Below are 19,355 nucleotides of genomic sequence, written 5' to 3' on the forward strand. Positions count from 1 at the left end.
GTGGACGTCGGCGACGGATGGTGGACGGTGGCAGGCGGTGGTGGACGGCGATCACGAGATGGCCGAAGGGAAGAAGGAGGGTTCTTGATTTTGATTCTCAAATTTGTTCCCGGAACAAGAATCATGGAAGAAATAGGCGGGAGAACCACCCTGGGGTTAGAGACCCCACACTGTCCTTCTATTCCCTCTCTGTCGGAAAAATAAAAATAGATATGGAATTAGGGGGTCTCACAGTAATAAATGTAGACACCATGTCAGAACTTCGATTCTAGTTACTACCAGATAGACAAGTATAGTAGTCTCCAACGCCTGAAGTGAGTGAAAGTGGGTTAAATGCCCACAACAGAGTTAACCCAGTTCTATGGGAACTATTGCTAATACTTGTGCATAAATAAACCTGATCACGAGCTTGACAAATCACCGGATGTTCCAATCTTAGGGGTTAATGCATCCCGAGAACACTTTTGGGTGAGCTTGAATAAAGCTATTCAGCGTACAAATAAACCTGATCACGAGCCTAGCAAATCACCGGATGTTCCAACCTTTTGGGTTAACGCATCCCAAGAACACTTGATAAATCACCGGATGTTCCAACCTTTTGGATTAATGCATCCCAAGAGAACTTTTGGGTGAGCTTGAATAAGGCTACTTAGCTGTAGAACCCAGCCAAGCCTGAAAATTTTACACATGAAATTATTGTTATGGGCATATGCCTAGGCAACAAATATTGCCCAAGCCCCGACCTAACGTCCCGAGCTCACCTGTTGATCACTTCTATATGATAATGGTTACTAAGGAAGAGCTGATTCCGATCCGAGCTTATGGTCATCACCATGTTATTTTGATTTTAATCTAATAATCATCACCAAGTCGCATTTTGCTTTCGCTTTAGTTATTAGCAAATGCCAACAATGATTAAGAAATTCCATGTGTTGACGGTATCAGAGCCATCAATAATTTCACTGAAACCTTATTTCATTTGAATAAACGGACGAAGGAAACTTGATTTTCTTGTGTTTCAAGTCGAACGTGTAAATGGATGATTGTTGTGGTTGGTATTAATTTATCTATCGATCCTTCTCCCATGATTTGGTATATTCTCACTTCACGGCAAATGGCAAACGCATGATAAATTTCGAAAATAATTCATTTTTATTCTGTCCACAGTAAAATTAACTTCTCTCTCGACCCTCAGACTGAGCTATGATGCACGTTTCCTCTAATGTCTTTCGTTCTCTCCATAGAGTAAGAACATTTCAAACTCTCACCTGTTAGCGTTCCTGTTAACAGGGACATTTCCCAGGTCCTTGCGTTGTAATACTTGCTTTTGCGCTAGTATAGCCATTATACTGTACATTTACATAAGAAGCTAAAGAATGACAATGAATACATGCATAGGCATTAGGCACATATCCATTTATCCGAAAAGTCCGATAATTTGAGTAAGTGGTAGCGAACCGTCAATATGCCACGCCCTGTACCCTTGATGATTTCTTTGGATGATCTTCGGTATTACTTTCCACCAAAATGCTGGAGAGAAGAGATCCCTGACTATGAAATGCTTGCTTCAGCATATTGTTTCGGTATCCGAGCAATAAGCGGTTCGTAATCCTGCAGAAAAATGAAGATAAAACCTTCAACAACTTCACATGGGCATGAATAGAGCCATATCATGTCCATGTGTACTTCCCATCTTGACCAGAATATGCTTCTGATCAAATGACTTGTCAGCATCATGGACAAGTACCTTTGTTGTTTTTACTAAATGCCAGATGGAACTTTTAACTATGCTAACAAAAATAGTCATAGGCACTTTCTCTAGCGAGTCCAAGTTTATGCAGAGGAACAGCATCCTGTGCACAGGGGATGCGGTCAAATTGGTTCACTTATCTTCGGATGAATTTGCAACCAAAAGAAATCATTCATTAGCTAGATAATTTCAGCCTCATACAACTATAAGATGCCATGCACACAATTCATATGAGAACTCTTTTTTGTCGTCCAGTATGACATTTTAGTATGGATAAAAGTTCTACTATTGCTAAGATCTGTGGAGAAAAATTTTGGCCGAGTGAGCACCTCATACCAGATGATATTTGTTTACCTTTACAATGGCCTGGGCACAAAGCTTCCCCGAAAGGATAGCTCCTTCCATTGAAGCCAGATATTTTTGCTTTGTGTAGTCACCAGCTAAATAGAACCCCTGAATGGGGGACTTCTGCAAGGGACGACATGGCTCACAATCTGGAACCGTTTTGTAAACAGACCTGAGAAAGGAAGCAGTTATCTACAGGACATTGATGGTGTTACTATCAATATGAAGATGCAAAGCAAGCCATATGCAGTCAACGAACACCGACAGGTGAAGGTATAACTAGGGAAATGATTGAAAACCTCGAGAATTCATCTCAATACCTTGGGGTTTTAACAACATGGTACTTCAAAATCTTTGCTTTGCTTTGATCTGCAGCTATTTCGTCTGGGAAAAGTTTAGACAGCTCCTTCATCGTGGCATCTATAATTTCTTCATCACTGCGCGAAATCCATTCTTCTGCCGGTGCAAAAACTAACTCAAGCATGGATTGATTCGGGCTATAGTATTCCTGCAGATGAACAAACCACAAATCAACAAGAAATATTTTTCAGTATATGATGCTACAAAGAAAGCTAATGCAGTCATTGACTGCTTATAAACATAGGAATGCATGCCATGCTCTTAATCATTTTTAAATACAGAGTACTTAACCTAACAGAAGTAACAACAATGGTTAACATAAACAAGTACAATCACAATTGACATAAGGAGATGTAGTAATCTTGCCAGATAATTCAACTTTACTAATAAAAATTGTCAATTTGCAATCATCAGCCGGGTGTTGGGGGAGTTGATCTATCAAACTTTGAAAGCTTGGTTATATGATATATACATCAAACTGCAGAACTTAGTTAAAGTGGCAATATAGTTCATGCCAGATGTTAACCATCACTATTAAACATGCAAAGATGGCAAAAGAATTGGAATGTTGAGTGGTGGACAAAACACTCCATTTGCACTAATCAGTCAATGCTGACTAAAACAACTTCAAACATCATCTTCAAAAACGTCAACAGCACTACCTTGCATGTGACGGACATGTCAGCATACACACTGAGAAGGGGACTTCTGCATGACACAAAGAAACAAAGTAAAAGGGTGGAACAAAGAAGTGAGAACGACATAGCGTATCATGAAGAATCGAGACTCCAAGACAACATTAGCATGTACTCATCCACTAAACATGGGTGTCACCGAGCTAGAGAGGCAGGACCTGCTAAAGAGTAGATGATCATATGTGTTGTTCAGCTTCCTGTCAAACCTGCAGTAGAAACAACCCCATGATCAGACCAGCAGCAACAAACTCGTTAGTGGCTTTGCATGATTAATTAAAGCAAAAAATGTCCAAGCATAGCACATTCTAAGCAGCAAGAAACCAAATAACCGACCAATTCATCTATTGTCATTCTTGAACAGAGTTACGACAAAGAAAAAGCAGGCACATAAAGTTCAACATAAAAATTGCCCGAGAGCTGAACAAACCCCAACTCTATATCTTATAAGATACAGTCCACAGCATACAGAGGCAGACATTCAGACCTTCCATAAGGCTGGTGTAAGGACAACCATAAAACAATAATTCCAGAGCGTGATAGTAATGTGAGTACACATGAAGGGCACAAATATCCAGGTCTATGGTGTGAGAGAGGGAATGAGAAGAGAGTTGTCCTGATGAGTTCCAGCATAAGGTTCACAAAGTCCAGCACTAACCATATATGAATATTGATGACTGGAACACCAACCAACTTCTCCAACTTTTTGAAGTATGGAATTTCCTTCCAGCTCTCAGGCAGTAGAAGTTTTAATATATCAACTGTCGAGAGAAAATGTTGTTATATTTTCATAGAGAACAGAAGGATGATGAACTTATAAGGAAAAAGGCAGAATTTTACAAGTATACCTGGAGTAGCAAAAACAAAGGCATCCCCTCCAATGACATCACCGTCATTTAGTATAAAGCTCTTTACTGTGCCATCAGCATTTAACTCAATTCTTCTTATTCGCGAATTGAGCCTGACCTCACCCCCCAAAGACCGAATATGATCAACAATCGGCATGCAAAGTCTTTCTGGAGGATTACCATCTAAAAAGGCCATCTTTGAACCATGCTTCTCCTGTTAACATAAAATTCTATGAATGATATGGTGACATACTATATTTTTATTTCTTTCCCATGTGCATTGTGCTTGAATTGATGAATACTGAACTAGTTGACTAATTCAACCCTTATAAGTTTGGAATAGAAGTCGAATTCTGCAGGAGATTGGAGTCATCAAGAAAGGACAGACAGGGAAAGCTGGTTTAGGTGGCAATATGATAATAGTTGCAAACGTCTCATATGAATCATTATTTTGTTTGTCATATCTAGAAATGCATCTCCAAATGACTATTCGTAATTTCAGCTATGTGCGAGACACGCCAAATAACCAAATATTAAACCAACTAGACAATCAGAAAAAGTTTGCACCACCACATTTTAGACAAAGGACATCATGATATTTGATGATTATGCCAACAGGAATGGGCAAAGAGAGTTTAGCTATTACATCACTTATCCATTAGCTGGCCATCAGTTGCAACAGAGAAAGCAAGTAGTAACCATGGACACATGGAGCAAATTAGGCCAGAAAAACCAAGTACCCTTCATTCCTATGTAGTTTATGTTTGTAAAGGACGAATATCCAAGCAATGATACAATTGACCAAAGACCCAAGAGCCCCATCATGTATCTTTTTTTGGCTTTCCATGCTATCTTATATGTCTTCAATCCAAAGAACTTAGAGAGTGTAAAGAAGAAACCCAGTGCATAACAGAAACTCTAGAAGATGCACCACAAGCTGAGAGTACCTGGAGAAACCGATTCAAAGCAATCAGTATAACCTGCATAGAAAGTTCATCTGGGTTGACAAAGTTCAGTGCCTTCGACATTGCAATAAACACCTCCTTGGTCACCCTATCAGGAACGCCCTAAAGAACAGAGCAGTCAGTCAGCTCTAAAGAAAGTGCAATCTTCATGCAGTAAAATTATATGCCATGATGACTTATAAAAATTATTCTGTAAGAGCTTTTCACTCCCAAGTGAGCCAAGATAACTTATAAGAACTAATCTCGGCATCCACCAAGTTTCTACAAAGATAAGCACGATAAAGTGAGTCCATGCATCAAAAGATCCCCAAGCCATTAAGTCATGAAATCTACAAGCACTCATCACAACCTCAAATCAAGGGGAACAAAAAACACAATGATGACAAGATCGGTACCTGCTTTCTCATCCATTCTTGGACAGTAAAACTATCCTGGGCCTCAACATAAGCCTGTCCACCCAACATTGCAGGCAAGAGCCCAATTGCAAACTTGATTTTTCTGGCCAAGTCAGCATCTCATTATTCCTCAAAATTGCCAATATGCCTGCATTATACTGACATTAAGTCCATATCTTTGAAAGAGTTCAACCAGGATACTGGAAAATAATGAGCAAATAACTGCAATAATGGACCTGCAAGTCACAGATGATATTGCAAAATACATAAATAAATGAATAAATAAAGGAAAGAGCCACATGCTATAGATGACTGAGAAGAACCAGTTACAGCAATCAGAATTATCTGAGGTGTGTGAACAAGGAGATAGGCTTAACAATCGCTTATCTTTGGCCAAGGTTTATTTATTTGAGGTGGGCTTCCTTGTCATAGAAAAAAAGTTTACCCTACTGGATTGCAAGAAAAACCTTACTCCTTGCAGTGAAACAAATAGTTGTGTGATACAATGTTTCCCAGTCTACGCACTTTGAATGCTGTGAAGGATTCTTTTAGTTTTCAGGATATGTGGTTTGTAAAATTTTGACTTCGCTGAGAAAAACGTCAACTGAAAACTTCCCAATCCTTGGCAGCATGCTCACCACACATCATTACCTGACCGGCCAGGTGAACTACCCACTAATGAAAGCAAAACAAAACAGCTCCACAACATTTATGTAGATTCCTTCAAAGGAAAAAAATGATCCATCAAACTAAATGATTCTGATGACAACATATAAGAGATGCAAAATCCAATTAAAACCCTGAAACTAAATATTGACGATTAATGCATCTAACATTTGTGCAATGAAGCTATCAAATGAAGTATGCCCAGAGAACCAACTGTTGACATGACATATCAATGTCATGGAATTGTCCTATGCTGCTGTACCCAACTCCAACCACAAACAGTTATTATAGACGAGATCTTACAGTTAACACAACTTAGACATGTGAACACTAGTCCATACTAACCATTAAAAGGTGCGGGTAAAACTTCAGGGAAATCAAATCTGCTGAATTCACCAGGTTTGTTTGGCATCGCAAATATCATGGAGTGCTCCTTCCACTGCAGGCGATCCTCAATTCCAAGTTCGCCGAACAAATTCTGCACATTTGGGTATGCCCCAACTTTCCAGTGGAAAATCGAACAAAGAGAAAATAAGAATAAATAAATTATTTCGCACCAGATCATTCAGATCGAGGTTCTGGTTTGTTTTTTATTCTTAAGCCATACTAACAAAACAGTCCCCCCCGCATAAAAAGCAAAACTTCTGATCTGGACGGGGTCATCTTAATATACCCAGCAAAGCATCTATCCAGATTTCAAAGTGCAAACTTACAGAAAATATGTAGGCCTGTCTCATACCAGTCTCCATCAGCATCTTTCCACGCAGCCACCTAAAGAGAAAGAATTTCCAAATTCACCACTGAATAGGATCACTTCATGGATAAGCATAAAAAAAGCATTGCTACAGCCTACAGCAAAAGCTGAAGGCTCCTTCTCCTGATTTTATTTTCCTTATTGTAAGAAAAAATTGTTCTAACCAGAAAGCACTTGTCCTCACTGCTACAATTGTTTGTCCAAAACCTTTATGGCTCTTTCACATGGGCCGTATGAAAATATAAACTGTGACCAGACATATGTAGATAATACTGGAGCCAAACTTATTAAGCACAAAGACATGCAGCATGGCACAGAAACCTTTCCACCAAGGACATCTCTCGCTTCTAGTAGTAAAGGTTGGTGACCAGCATCGGCTAAGTACTTTGCTGTTGACAAGCCAGCCAAACCTGTAATTTACCTCCAAGAAAGAGTCAACTCTAGCATCAGAAAAGAGCAGCAGTCATCACGTACTGAAAGTAATTCTAAAATCAAAGCATACAACATGGTGAAACTAAATTGTTCTCTCTTGGACCGTCTTCTCTAGAAAGGAAATGAAGAATCTTACCGCTTGTTGTTCCTTTGAAATTAGTTAGGATAGAGTGACAGCAATAAACAAGGGAATCCAACTTAACATAACATGCTCGCAACTTTGAATGTCTAATAACAAAGGAAAACAAAAGGAACTGAAGTTTATCATGATCAATACAAGACATATCCCCAAAACCTCTCCCCTTATAGTTACTCAAGCCAAGATAAACACTTGGCGCTAGAATTTCATGCAAAGGCATTCCATCAAAGAAAGTATAGGTAGAAATACTTCTCCCCTCCAACAACAGCGCGGACAGCATCACTATTGGAGTGCAGCATCGCCACTTGCTAATAGTCATAAGAAATAAGTTATTCCTACTGGATACCCATGTATTGATAACAATACAAATTATTCAAAACATAATAAACCTACAGGGGTAGGTAGCAATTCATAGATGGACATAGCTTATAAGTTCCAGTTGTGGTTCCGGAAATTGACTTTTCGACGTGATATATAGCTTGGCAAACACCGTCTTTTACGTAAATTAGCTTCACTAGATAATCTACATATAAAAAGCAGTCACTGCAACCAGTGCCGAGAGCGTTAAACCAAGAGAACCATAAGTAAAACTGAAGCACAGTGGCGCAAATCAGCGACCCAATAAAATAAAGCGCACAAAAATTAAACATTTCAGAGATTCCCAAAGCTAGGAGTTTCACCTGCTCCGGCAATCACGACCTTCAACGGTTTTGCCGGGCGAGCGGCGGAACGGAACGAGGCGGACAATTGAGCCGCCTCTAGAAAATTAACAGTGTTCTCGAGCTCCGGCCTCGGGTAGTCGATGCACACCACCTGCTTCACCAACCCAAAACAAGGCATAACCCGCCCCCATCTCCACAGCCAAAACCAAAAGCAGAGCACGAAAACGAGAAAAGGACCGACACCCAAAAGGGAGAACGAAAAGACGAGCAAAAACCGACCTTCAGAGCACGCCCCTCCCTCTTGGGCCTCGAACGGGCCTGACCCTCGACCGAAATCCTCACGCTCGCCCCCATCGATTCGCACGCCGCGGAACGCGAAGCCGCTCGCCGGGCTCGTCCCGACGAGAGGCCCGCGTCCGGCGGCGGGCCCGCGGCGCCGAATCCTCGATCGGCCGATGCTGCTCAAGCTCGAGCTCGCGGCAGAAACGCACGCGCATCCCGTCATTTTGAACGGAGGAATTTCGAATAGAGAGAGGAAGAGGAAGTGGGTCAGGAGAGCGGAGGGAGGCGAGGATAATGGAAGTGACGAGAGACGCACTGAGCCGGTTCTCGGCAAATTATACCGGCTTTTAGCTCTGTCCCTGTCGGTTACGCGCGTGTCGTCGTCCGTGTGATAAAGTGGGCAGTTTTTTTCAATGTCGTCGTTAGGTATATTCCGTGCGGGACGGCAACAGATTTTAGGACAGTCCACAAACAGGGCTCCTCTCCCTCTCTCTAGATTTTAGGACAGTCCAAGACAAAGACCCTTCTCTCTCTACAGGAAATTAGGCAAAGCAATAAAATCAGGGATTCGGATTAGATGTGTCGGTTTTAAACACAATGAAACACATGTCAGACTAGCAGAAAGTAAGCTCTCCACAAGGGCTTACAGGGATAGTCCGATAATTTGGCGTCCAATTTTGATGCATTCATTATTTTAATATATTAGTGCTCATACCACCACTCGGCGCGCAGCGCTCTGAAGCTTCTCTTCTTCAATGGAGATGTTGGCTTACAGCATGCCTAGATTAGAGGTGGCATTTTGCACCAATATTTTTTACAAATGGGTCAAATGTGGGTTATGGCCATTTTATATGAGTCGAAAATGAGTCACACGTTCTAACCCATTTTCAACTCATTTTTAAAACCTAAAAACATTAACTTCACCTTCTTGACCCTTGGTCGCCACCGGCCACGATGTCGCCCTTTGCCACCCATGGAAACTCAAATGGTGATAGAAAAGAAATGGGTTCTCGCGTTCTGACCCATTTTGACTCATTTTTAAAACCTAAAAACATGAACTTCACCTTCTTCGCCCCTTTGACAGCCCTCCGCCACTCGCCTCCGAGCCGCCTTCGCCACTCGCCTCCGAGCCACCTCCGCCACTTGCCGCCGCGGCTCACCTCTGAGTTGCCTCCGCCGCCCGCCTCTGAGCCTCGCCTTTGCCACTCCCTCGAAGGTCGCCGACAACCGAGCCTCGCCGACGACCGGCAAGGCTCAAGCTCACCGGCATCGCAGCGGGGCCTCGGCCTCATCACATCGGCAAGATCAAGCCTCGCCCGACGCCGGCAAGCTCGAGTCTCGCAGATCCGGCGAGGCTTGACTCGCCGACGACCGGCAAGGCTCGGGCGCGAGGCTCAAGCTCGCCGGCGTCGAGCGGGACCTCGGCCTCATCAAATCGGCGAGATCAAGCCTTGCCCGACGCCGGCGAGCTCGAGTCTCGCCGAGATCCGATAAGGCTCGACCTCGCCAACCGGGCGAGGCTCGAGTTTGCCACTTGCACATCTTCTTTCCTCTCTAAGATCGAGCCTCGCCCAATGCCAACAAGCTTGATCTTGCCTATGGCCGGTCAGGCCGTCATTGCCAGGGCACCACTGAAGAAGAAGAAAAAAAAAAAAAAGAAAAATAATTATTAAAATAAAAATGATATTTTAAAAATAAAAATTATAAAAATTATTTTTAAAAAAAAAAAAAATTAAAAGGCATTTTTAAACAATATTTTAAAAAGAAAAGAAAATTTTCCATTAAAGGATGTCATAAAAATTGTTAAAAATTTGGATAAAAATATTTTAACAATATTTTCTACTCAAGTCGTTTGGCTTAGAGACTCTTTTCTTTTTAATATTTAACCATACCACTCATTTGCCACTTAGGTAAGACTCATCAATTGGTTCAAGTACAACTCCATCGAAAGTTGAAAAGGCAAGCAACCAGTGTCTAGCGATTGGTGGCCAAAGCAACGAGGGAGGCTTTCAAAGATTTCGAAATGCAGTCCACCTCTACTATTCATCCGTAGACTTTTTTTATTTTTTATTTTTAAACCGATCATCTTTCCTACACCCCAACCGCCGTTGATTAGCGACAAAGTTTCATCGATTTTATTTTTATATTTTAAAAAAATAATAAAAACTCTTTGCAAATGTTGGGTTCACATTTTTTTTTTGTCATTTTTATCTTTTGACAATCAATAACCTAACTTTTTATCAATACAAAAATGAATGAAGATAAAAAAAATGATTCAAAGTTTAAAAGAACCATAGGCCAAAAGTTTTTATAATCTATAAAATTATTTTAATATAATTTTAAATAAATTTATTAATAAAATTACTTTTTACATTACTTTCAACATGAAAATGTAAAATGTTACATAGTCATTGTTTCTTTTTTGCAACTTTAAAAATACTAAAACTAAAAACTTAATTTTGTTACACTAAAGGGCTTTTCAAATATATGCTTACCAAATAGTCTTGCATTTCTCTAAAGCACTTTTAGTTATAATTTACCAAATAGTTTAATATTTCAGAAAATCCCTTTTATCTTAGTATTTACATTTGCCCAAAGCCGAATCAAACGGGCTGTTACTCATATCCTTCTCTCTACACAAAAAAAAAAAAAAGGGCAAAGTAATAAAACTTGGTAGCCACGAGCCCATGATGTCTTCTTTGTTGTCATGGAAACTATGGAGATAGAAAAGAGAGTTGAAGTTTGCCAGTCGAACATCTTCCTTCCTCTCTCTGTCTTCACCTTAAAAAAAATGGCATGGGAGACAAAATTGTCAAAAAATGCCAATAAGGATATCGAATTTTTAGAAAGGACCGCGTTTTTTCCGCTCACCTTGGCTTTGACATCTTTTCTTTATTATATTCGACCATACTATCCCTTATAATACCCATTAATTATAGTACAACTCTATAAAAGTTCTTTTTTTATTATTTGGTCAACACTTTTTATCTTGTTTTTTCTTCATTTTTTCTCTTGTAGGGTCTCACTTTCCTTTTTTTTTCCTTTTCTTCCACGCCTTTAACACCTTAGTCTTCGCTTTTGTCTCTCTTTTCTGCAAATCGTTTCTCCGTTTTTTCTCTTGCAAGCCATTTTCTTCTTTGCCTCTCACTCCTTCCACAAATCTCATGTTCCTCTATTTTCTATCTATGTGCCAATCCCGTTCTCCACACTTTCGCTAGCACCGGCATTAGGCTCTTACCGATGACCTCCCCAACAAACGCTTTTTCTCCGCTGCATGCGGGCTCTTCTTGCATCATGAAAGGTAATATGAAGAAGTATTGCTTCTCTCTCTTCCCTTTTTTTTTTACATATTTTTTCTCCTCTTCTTGCAAGTATGAGTGTCTAGAGAAAAAAAGACATCTCCATCATGCATAGGCATAAAAGTCTAGGGTAATAGGCAAGTCATGTTCTTTTAGGTAATATGAAACAGGATTCGAATTAGTGATTTAATTTGATTGAATTTTCTTAATCTTTGTGTGTTTTTGTTGGCCAAAAATATTTTTTCATTGAGTAACCATTTTGAATGAACAAATGGAAGTCCGGAAAATTAATTAACGATTAATTTTTTACAAAGCAGCTATACAAGCCGTGGATTTAACTGTGCCCTTCAACTTGTTGCCTTAATACTGTTCGAACGGGTATTGTTTTTATGTACTGAAACATGTATTATTGGAAGCGCGCCATGTCTTTCCTCGGACACTAAAATGAAGAACCTGTACATTTGTTTTGGCAATTATTCACGTTTGTACGCGTGCGAGTGAACCAAACCAGCCCACCCAATTTGAACGCGGACCACGGGAAAATGAAAAAAAAAGGAAACCATTGACCACAGACCAAACACCCCCAACACCCAAAACTCAAAAAAAAAAACAAAAATAAAAAAAATAGCACCTATATAAGCTAGTAGTATTCAATCATCAATGCAAGTTCTCCCTCACGCTCTTGCTCTGCCTTGCTCTGTGTACGTTTGTGATTTGGTCATCCTCCCTCCCTCTTCAGGCGTCACACCGAGTTTGCTTCTGCTTCTTCTTAGTGCTACGATCAGGTCTCGTCTATTGTCTCTCCTTCTATGTGTTTGATATGAGCGACAATTATTGGTTGACGAATTCTGGGTATTTCAATTATTTCAAGTCCTTCCTCATTTTTGTAAATCACGTTCTTTCTGAATGGTTAGTTACAATTCTCGATACTCTGTATTACCTCAGGACGTAAGCTAATTCTATTTTCTTTCCTATACATATGGTTTGGGTATAAGTGCCTCTTATTTATAACAATTATTGAGTAAAGACGAAGCCCTCTATTCCTCTCTCTTCAATTCCTGAATATTTATACATAGGTAGCAACTCTCATTGAATTTGATCTCAAAATAATGAACTTCACTTCTCGGTCAATATGCTAAAACTTTTATTTCTCTTGAATACAAGGTCAGCTTAAATATCAGTATTATGAATTGAAGTTTCTCATAACATGTCATCTACTGCAACTCCCTTGCTTTGATGAAGGAGTGAACTTGGTGTGAATGTCAATTGTGTGATAATTCATTGCTTAGCAAAGATGTTAAGGGAATATGTGATGCTAAATGTCAATAATGTGACTATCAGAAACATTATCATTGTATATGGGAAAGTTCAAATGTTCTTCTTTTGTGTATATAGGCCAAGGAAGTAGACATGGTCAGAAAGAGAGATCGAATTTGGGAATATGTAGATCTTTGGATGACAAATTAAGTGCAAGTTTTGCCACAGAAAATTTGCCGGTGGTGTTCCAAGAGTTAAATCGCATTTATCTGGGATTAGAGGCTGTGGTATAGACATATGCACCAAGGTCCCTGACGATGTGCGAGTTGCTGCTGCTGAAGTTTTTCTAGCCCCAATAAGAGAGCCAAGGCTGAAGCCTCTTCAAATAAGACTGAAGAGTCTTCACCTAAAATGCTTGTAAGTAAAGAATGACGTTATGTTGGATAAGTTGCTTGCTAAGTTCATCTTGTTGGATAATATCGATGTCGGGATTGTGTGGAGGCCATTCTTCATTGACTTTGTGAATGCTGTGGCTGAACATGGTTCCCATTATAAGTTGCCGTGTCATTCAGTAGTCAAAACAAAGTTAGTGCCTGATTTAGAAAAGGAAATTGAGTATGTGGCAAATGTGAAGAAATCCTGGAATAGAACCGGCTGCACACTTATGTCTGCAATTTGGTGTGATAAGGGTATATCCTTCATTAACATCTTTGCCTATTCAATTGAAGGGATGGTACTATTAACTACAGCCAAAATCCTCGAAGGTGAGGTGACAAGCACTTTGCTACGGAACATTTTATGTTCTGTCACTCAAGAAATGGGGCCCAGCAGCATGGTGCAGTACATAACCAACAGTACTCAAGATGAAGGGTTTTATGAGGATATGCCCATTGGCAATTATCCCCATGTGTATCAGACTTATTGTGTTGCCCATGAAATATATTTACTCCTTGAGGATATTTACAATCATATCAAATGGGTTCGAAAGGCATTTGATCAAGCAAGAGCAGTTGTCACTAAGATTCACAAGCATGATGTCATCTTATCATCGATGAAGCAGTTCACAAACAATTGGGAGTTAAAACAATCTTCAACAACCAAATTTTACTCAAACTATCGTATGCTCCAATCAATCATGGAGGTTGAAAGTGAGCTGCGATTGCTTGTTTCATCATCTGAGTGGCCTTCCTTTGGTTTTGACAAGGATGAATCAGGTGAAGAAGTGGGTGAAATCATTGCAGTTCTAAATTTTGGAGTGAAGGGAAAGAAGTCTTGCATGCTCTAAAATCGATATTTCAAGTGCTTTGTCTAGTTCATAGCCATGGCGCTACATATGGGTTCTTGTATGCAGCTGTGGAAATGGCACATGAGGCTATTAGACAAACATACGAGACTAATGTAGATAAGTATCAGACGTTATGGGAGATTTTTAAGCTACGACAAAGTCGTATCATTCATCCACTACATGCTGCTGCAGCTTTTCTTAACCCTGCTTACATGTGTAGCAAAAAGTTCAAAGAGAATGATGCAATGAAAGAGGGCATAAATTTCATAGTGGAAAAATTGGTAGGTGGTGAAGAAAAGGAGAAATTTGTGCAAGAAATGATGTTTTATCGTGACAAAGTGCCAAAGTTGTTCACTTGTACAGCAATGGCGATGTTAAAAACATCTCACCCGTGTAAGCATCTATTGTATAACCAATGAACCGCATTGATTTAATTTCATGTTATATTTGTTTCCAAAGAGTAACTTGTGTACTAATAATGGTGTTGCGTGTAAAGGGGACTGGTGGGACTATTGTGGCGATGTCCTTCCGGTATTGAAGAAGTATGCGATTCAAATCCTAAGCCAACCCTGCAGCACCTCGTTCTGCTGGCAGAGTTTTTTTCATTTGAAACTGCTCAAAATGAGAGGAGGAAGCCATTGATGACTGCAGCGACGGACACTTATCCATATTTGAGGACAAATTCATTACTGATGGAGAGTTTCAACACGATGAAAGGAAAAATTAGGAAGCCAGTTGATCTTGAGAAACTCAGTGAACTTCCTGATTGGACAGAGTATATCGATGAGATGTTTCCTCATGATTCATTGAATGAGAACAAAGTTCCTTTCTCTGGTGGAAAATTAAATTGTTGGTAAGAATCTTTGTTGAGACACTTTGGAGATGATAGCAATTTAAATGCATGCCAAGCTGATTTGCCACCAACAACATGGTTGGTTTACTAGATTTAGAATCAAATATGACAGTAGTAAATGATGATGACACGGAGACATGTTTTTCATGTTTTTAGTGATCTTCCGCAAGAATTCACCTAAGTTTATTTGCAACACTGTTTGAATTAGTGAGTTCCTTCCAAGTATATATCTATGTATTGATATCAGAGAAGAGGGACGGCATCATCTCCTTTGATCATATGTGTATTGGTATGCGTGCTTCTTCTTTTACTTCAAAAGACTAAGCGAGATTGATATGTTCGAGCTAGTGATAGCCAATAAGCCGTAGTTTTCATTGTCGATTGATTCCAATTATTATGGTAAAGTGAATGACCTGCTAGAATGATTCCATATGTTGGATTTGGCCGTCAGCATTCTCTTCCATTGCATGACTCTGCTGTTGGAAAGAAGGTTGAACTCATATTGTGTGTACTAAGCACTATCTTCTGCAGTGCAGATTTTTATTTGGTTAATCGATTAAATTTTTATATACAGGTCTGCATCAGCAAGAAAAGATTGTGAGAGTGAAAAGAATTTCTGTCTTCAATTTATAACGAAACTATCATCGAGCCTAGTTAAAGGTAATGAGATTGAGGGTGAGGGAGGAGCTCCTATTCATGTTCTTAGTAGATCCCATTACAGGTAGCCTTGTGCAATCTGGACCCTCTGCAATGCTCAAGTTGATGGTAACAGTGATTGGAGGTGACTTTCATGAAGAAGCTAGTAAAAATTGGACTAGAGAGTTCTTTTGGAGCAATGAATTATTGGAGCGAGAGGATAAGATGCCACTCTTGACTGGAGATCTCCCCATGATCCTCGATAAAGGCATGGGGACATTGGGTGCTGTCACTTTCAATGATGTATCAAGCTGGACAAGAAGTGGAAAATTCAGGCTTGCAGTCAAAACTGCATTAGGTCATTCTGAAGGAATCCGTGTCCTTGAGGGCATATCTAATGCCTTCACTGTGGAAGATGGTAAGTCATTTAAGTTTAGACACTTGATGACATTATACACTTTGATGTTCTTTTCTTGGCCATCGTTGTTGAACATGGTAAGTTATGATTCAGGATTAGACACTTGGTGACAGTTACGTTTTTTTGTTCTTTTTTCTTGACAAGGGACATCTTAAACCACATAATAAGATATACAGACTAGGCTAAAGGACTTGCAACAGCAGCATCTTATTTAATCGGAATCTGTTGCTGTCGGTGATTTTTTTAAAAGAAATTTCGAGCAAAGCAGACTCTGCGGTTGAGTTTTGGTTGCTGTTTGCATGATCCATAATCTTAGAAATGGAGTATGCTTGAAAGAAACAGCAAAAAATCAGCAGACGGTGCCTTGCCTGTGTGAATTTCCAAATTCTGTAAAGTTGAACTCGTAAACCTACTCATAGCAAACAAAATATATTTGGGGTTTCTGCCGTGCTTTCTGAATCAGTTGCATTAGAAAAAACTTTTGAAATTGGAAATCTCTTTGACAGCATTCATGGCCATTGAATTGACGGTGACTTTTGCTTAGAGGAAGTTGTCTTCTAAGCTGGTATGAGATTTATAGTAAACATTAAATGTCATTTTAGTTTGTTAGATATGTTAAGGTAAGTGCGAATTTGATTTTATTAGAGGAAGATGATGTGGTATTGAACTTTAAATTGTGTTTAGTTGTTTTAATACGACAACGACTCATAGAAATGCATGTCAATGCAGTAGATATGGTCATTGTTACTTTGCATCATCAAATATTATTTCTCCATATTTATTTTCTTTGTTCATTGCTCACATAAATTTAAATGAGAAATATTTTGGAAACTTTGTCGCAGTAAAATTCAATGAGACCACTGCCAATTGATTCAAAGCTTAAGTTATTAAATGAAAGCATAATTTTTATTTAGATATTGTAAGTCCCCCTCAAGCATAAGCTAGAATGTGACTTAAGATTATAGCGTGAAAATTGATCATTTGGAGAGGCAAATAAAGGGCTTAAAGTGATTTAGACACAAGATTTGAGGTTTTGATATAATGTGAAATTTTGTAGGATCAATGCCAACTGATCTAAAAACTTATGTTGTTAATAAATGTGTAGTTAATTTTTAAAGGAGAAATGATAAAAATGATCCATGAACTTTGGTCTAATGTGCAATGTCATCCCTAGATTTCTAATTTGTTCCGTATAGTCCCTGAATTTTTTTGTACATATTCAATTTAGTCTCTCGACTATGTAAAAATATTTAATGTTTGTCCTTGAAATTGAATTAATGAAAAGATAATATTGGATATTTTCATATAGTCTAGGGACTAGATTGAATATTTATCAAAAGTTTACGAACCAAATTAAACAAATTAAAAATTTAAAGATAACATTGCCCATTGGGCTACATTTAGGGATCACATTAGACAAATTTAAAGTTTAAGGACAACGTTGCACATCAATCCAAAGTGTAAGGAGCTTTTGTCTAATTAACCCATTTTTAAACACCGTAACATTATACAATTACTTTTTTTGATGCATACAAACAACTCAGTATAGGAGTACTAGTGTCCAAAAATTTGAATTTAACGGTAAGCAATTTTCCTGAGCACTTTTTTTCTTTGCAATCACAGGCAAGAGGGCTGATCCAAATATTTATGGGGACAGACTATGGACGCCAGAAGGAATTGATATGTCCAAGGTTCTGTACACAGAAACAGCTAATGCACTTGTCGATGTCGGTGAAAATGTCTCCCTGCAATTTCCCAGGGAAAGAGGACCATTGAGAAGTGTAAGGATTTTTGCCTTCATCCTTAGACTCTGAACATGCCCAGAATTGTTAGATACTGAGATCCTGTATGGTTCCCTAGAATCGAAAAACAAATCAGTTGATCATATTTTAGCATAGGGTCAAGGATGCCACTTAGCATTGTCACTGAAATTCTCGCTACTGGCAGCCACTGGGTATAACTTAATTACACAGTTAGTAGCTCTAGTCGCTCAACTTGGCATTACATAGCAAAAGACTTGAGTATCGTCAATGTAAATTAGTTGACGGTCATTTTTCTGGAGGTCTAAACTCTGCATGGTGACTGTCCGAGGGGTTGGCTGGTTTTTTTTTTTTTTTTCTTTTTTGCCCCCTTTTGTTAGCATTGGCAATCTGAAGTGGAAACACTTATTCTGTGCAGTGAATGAGACAATATATGACCCATCTTAGACTGCAAGAGAATGTAGCGTTTTGAGTTTCCTGGCAATAGTTGCATATCAGTTCCTTTACCTTGCTAATTGACTTACCAGTTCTGGTTAACCTTCTCATCTGTCTTGCTGAAGTCCATTTCCTTCTCTCTCGAACTATATACAGGCACCTGTCGAATCCATGTTGAAGATGGTTGCTGAAAATATGCCCCAATTTCTAGAACGTGTTGGTGACCATATGAGTTCTATGACCAACACTAGGAAGGATAGAACCGGATCATCGGTGGAACCATCATCCATGGAAGTCGAAAAGCAATCGTTGTCATCAAGGCGACATTCCCAAACTAGGAACTTGTCTTGTGTGGTGAGCGAAAGCTCCGGTGATGCGCAAGAAGCTGCTTGCAGCAGAGTAAATGATGATTTTACGTTCTCTGCCGGCACTTCTTGCATTACCAGAGATCGCACTCAGTTAGATGTTTCGAGCAGAGAAACTGATTTGTTAGCTATGGTGTCGGCTCTTAGACGGGTTGTTGGTGTTGGAGCAGTTCACAGAAGCAGAGTACGAGCACCCATTGATAAGAAATCCGGCACTGAGATGGTGGGAATCTCTGAACGCTACTACGCATCACCTACTATTGAGGAGGGAGAAGGTTTGTATATGTTGTCTCCCCCTACATCGCAGGATTATAGTCATTCGGAACGGGAAACATGATTGTACGATGCATAAAAGCGTACATTTTATCTAAATTTTGATATTATCTGAAAAATTATTCAAAAATTTTTAAAATTATTCAGTCATAAACATTTCGATTTTAAATATTGAATCTTAAACATTTATACATTTTATCAATTGAGTTCATATGATCAATTTGGCCAAAAATCATTGATGTGAATGCTCACCATCTTACATGACAGGCTAGCCTTGACGTAAATAATTTTTAATAAAATTTTAATATTTTTCTGAATTCTTAATTTATTTATTCTTTACTTCTTCTTTTTTTAATTGTGGCTGCCAAGAGTCATTGAGCCTTAGGCCACTGGTGAGAGTTGCGACACCCTCGTCTGACCTCAACACCCATACCCTCCTCCTCGACATCCTCTTCTCAAATCCCTGCTTCGAGTCCTCTGAGTT

General features: G+C 39.3%; 3 protein-coding genes across 3 annotated transcripts; 2 read left to right on the forward strand and 1 right to left on the reverse strand.

The window, feature by feature from the left end:
* Positions 1 to 1,213: 1,213 nt before the first annotated feature.
* Positions 1,214 to 8,514, reverse strand: LOC104414241 (15-cis-phytoene desaturase, chloroplastic/chromoplastic). The gene is given in 15 exon segments (XM_010025286.3): positions 1,214 to 1,611; positions 2,105 to 2,267; positions 2,416 to 2,603; positions 3,118 to 3,163; positions 3,309 to 3,356; positions 3,806 to 3,908; positions 3,996 to 4,209; positions 4,943 to 5,062; positions 5,356 to 5,453; positions 5,456 to 5,503; positions 6,367 to 6,522; positions 6,735 to 6,792; positions 7,097 to 7,185; positions 8,027 to 8,159; positions 8,288 to 8,514. Coding segments are annotated over 15 exon segments (1,599 nt in total). The 5' UTR covers positions 8,363 to 8,514; the 3' UTR covers positions 1,214 to 1,551.
* Positions 8,515 to 13,282: 4,768 nt separating this feature from the next.
* On the forward strand, positions 13,283 to 14,988 carry LOC120293470. Its single transcript, XM_039312822.1, has 3 exons — positions 13,283 to 14,060; positions 14,198 to 14,537; positions 14,628 to 14,988. Exons 1-3 carry the CDS (start codon positions 13,283 to 13,285, stop codon positions 14,986 to 14,988), a joined length of 1,479 nt encoding a protein of 492 aa, XP_039168756.1.
* LOC108954411 (calmodulin-binding protein 60 D) lies at positions 13,537 to 19,012 on the forward strand. The gene is made up of 4 exons (XM_039312368.1): positions 13,537 to 14,524; positions 14,628 to 14,984; positions 15,559 to 16,038; positions 17,662 to 19,012. Exons 3-4 carry the CDS (start codon positions 15,648 to 15,650, stop codon positions 17,850 to 17,852), a joined length of 582 nt encoding a protein of 193 aa, XP_039168302.1. The 5' UTR covers positions 13,537 to 14,524; positions 14,628 to 14,984; positions 15,559 to 15,647; the 3' UTR covers positions 17,853 to 19,012.
* Positions 19,013 to 19,355: the final 343 nt, after the last annotated feature.

Source organism: Eucalyptus grandis, chromosome 5 (genome assembly GCF_016545825.1).
Source record: "Eucalyptus grandis isolate ANBG69807.140 chromosome 5, ASM1654582v1, whole genome shotgun sequence".
Lineage (NCBI taxonomy): Eukaryota > Viridiplantae > Streptophyta > Magnoliopsida > Myrtales > Myrtaceae > Eucalyptus > Eucalyptus grandis.